This window comes from Eimeria tenella, genomic scaffold (genome assembly GCF_000499545.2).
Source record: "Eimeria tenella Houghton genomic scaffold, Eth_scaff617, whole genome shotgun sequence".
Classification (NCBI taxonomy): domain Eukaryota; phylum Apicomplexa; class Conoidasida; order Eucoccidiorida; family Eimeriidae; genus Eimeria; species Eimeria tenella.
The window spans coordinates 4,016-5,873 of NW_013543427.1; the positions used below are offsets into that span (position 1 = coordinate 4,016).

A 1,858-nucleotide genomic window follows, 5' to 3' on the forward strand; every position below is an offset into this window, starting at 1 on the left:
GTTGTTAGTGCATCGAGCAGCAGCAGCAGCAGCAGCAGCAGCAGCGGGGGCGTTTCAAGCGAAGACAAGAGCAGCAGCAGCAGCAGCAGCTATTATTTGAATAATAATAATAATAATAATAATAATAATAATGATTTAATTTCTAAAAATGAGTTTTTAGAAGAAGATTTCAAAAATGGAATTATCAAACTTGACAGCGAAGGCTTCGCCCCCAGCAGCAGAGGCGCCGGGCTTCTTTGGGGCAAAGTAAGCAGCTTTTGCTGCTGCTGCTGCTGCTGCTGCTGCTTCGGCTACTTGCAGCTGTAGCTTGCTGCTGCGGCAGGTATTTTCTGCTGCAGCCAGCTGCAGCAGCAGCTAATTGCTGCAGCTGCTAATCGTTGTGGGGGCTGATTGCTCCAGCAGCTAGCTGCAGCAGCTAGCTGCTGCAGCAGCTAGCTGCTGCAGCAGCTTGCCGCTGCAGGTAGCAGCAGCAGCTGGTTGCCGCAGCTAGCTGCAGCAGCCCAGTTGTAGCCAGCTGGAGAGGGATTGCCGAAGGGTTTAAGGTTTAGGGTTTAGGGCTTAGGGTTTAGGGTTTAGGGTTTGTGCTCAGGAAGTGACAGAGCGCTTTTTGCATCTCAACAATTTAAAATGCGTTTGCCGAGCCCACCAGCTTGTTGCAGACGGATACCAATGGTGAGCTAGGGTTTAGGGTTTGGGGTTTGGGGTTTAGGGTTTAGGGTTTGGGGTTCAGGGTTTAGGGTTTAGGGTTTAGGGTTTGGGTGGGGCTGCAGGAGCCACGAGGCGAAAGTCTGCACCGTCTTCAGCGCTCCCAATTACTGCTACAGATGCGGCAACAAAGTGAGCAGCAGATTAGGGTTTAGGGTTTAGGGTTTAGGGTTTAGGGTTTAGGGGCGGCCAGAACCCAGGGGTTTGGATTTTAGGGCTTCAAGCCCCTTGGGTTTAGCGCCTGGGGTTTAGGGTTCAGGGTTTTGGACAATTAAATTGCTAAGACAAATAGCGTGGAGTCCAAACCCTAAACCCTAAACCCTAAACCCTAGTTTGTTGGGTTCATTTAGGCTTCTCTGCTGGTGCTGGATGAAAGGGGATGCCGGAGGTTTTTGTCCTTTAAACATGCGCCAGAAAGAGGAGACCCTGAGGTACAAACCCTAAACCCTAAACCCTAAACCCTAGCCATGGGCCCTAAACCCTAGCCCTAAGTTAAACGCTACCCGCTTGACCCGGGGCCCTGAAGCGCTCTTTAAGCAGCAAGTCCTCACCAAATCCTAAACCGTAAACCCTAAACCCTAAACCCTAATTTTGTAGTCCTTGGGAACTGCCCGCTGTTTGTGCTGCTGCAGATTGTGAGGGGCTTGCCGGGCTACTTCATCTAGGGTTTAGGGTTTAGGGTTTAGGGTTTGGACTTAAATTCGGGCTATTCTTCTCGTGCAGGCCCTCTTATGTGGCCTTCGGTGTTTTTTTGTACCCCAAGGGACTAGGGTTTAGGGTTTAGGGTTTAGGGTATAGGGTTTGGAGTCCGCGCGTTTTTCTTCTTTTGCGCTGCCCGTCTCTCCGACTCCCCCTTTCTTTATTTCTTTATTTACAACTAATTAATTTTTATTATTTATTATTTATTTATTTATTTATTTATTTATTTATTTATTTATTTATTTGTTATTATTCCCCTGCTGCCTCAAAGACAAACAAAACTTCTCTTTGGCCCTCAAGTGTTTTCCAGTTGAAAAGTTTAACTTTATTTTTTAAATTATTTTTCTATTTTAAATTCAAATTCCCATTTTTAGGGTTTAAATGCCAAAAAGAAAAGAATTACAACCTTTTCAAATTTACAAAATAGCCAATGCCCCACATAGGGTTTAGGGTT

General features: G+C 46.3%; 1 protein-coding gene across 1 annotated transcript in view; it reads left to right on the forward strand.

Annotated features, from left to right (window-relative positions):
• The window catches only part of ETH_00014335 (Serine/threonine-protein phosphatase, related), a gene marked incomplete at both ends in the record, with an annotated part of 4,242 nt that extends 3,570 nt beyond the window's left edge, over positions 1-672 (forward strand). The window contains 2 exons of the mRNA XM_013377761.1: positions 198-246; positions 590-672. Coding sequence (XP_013233215.1) covers positions 198-246; positions 590-672 — 132 coding nt within the window. The remainder of the gene's footprint in view (positions 1-197; positions 247-589) is intronic.
• Between the last annotated feature and the right edge of the window lie 1,186 nt (positions 673-1,858).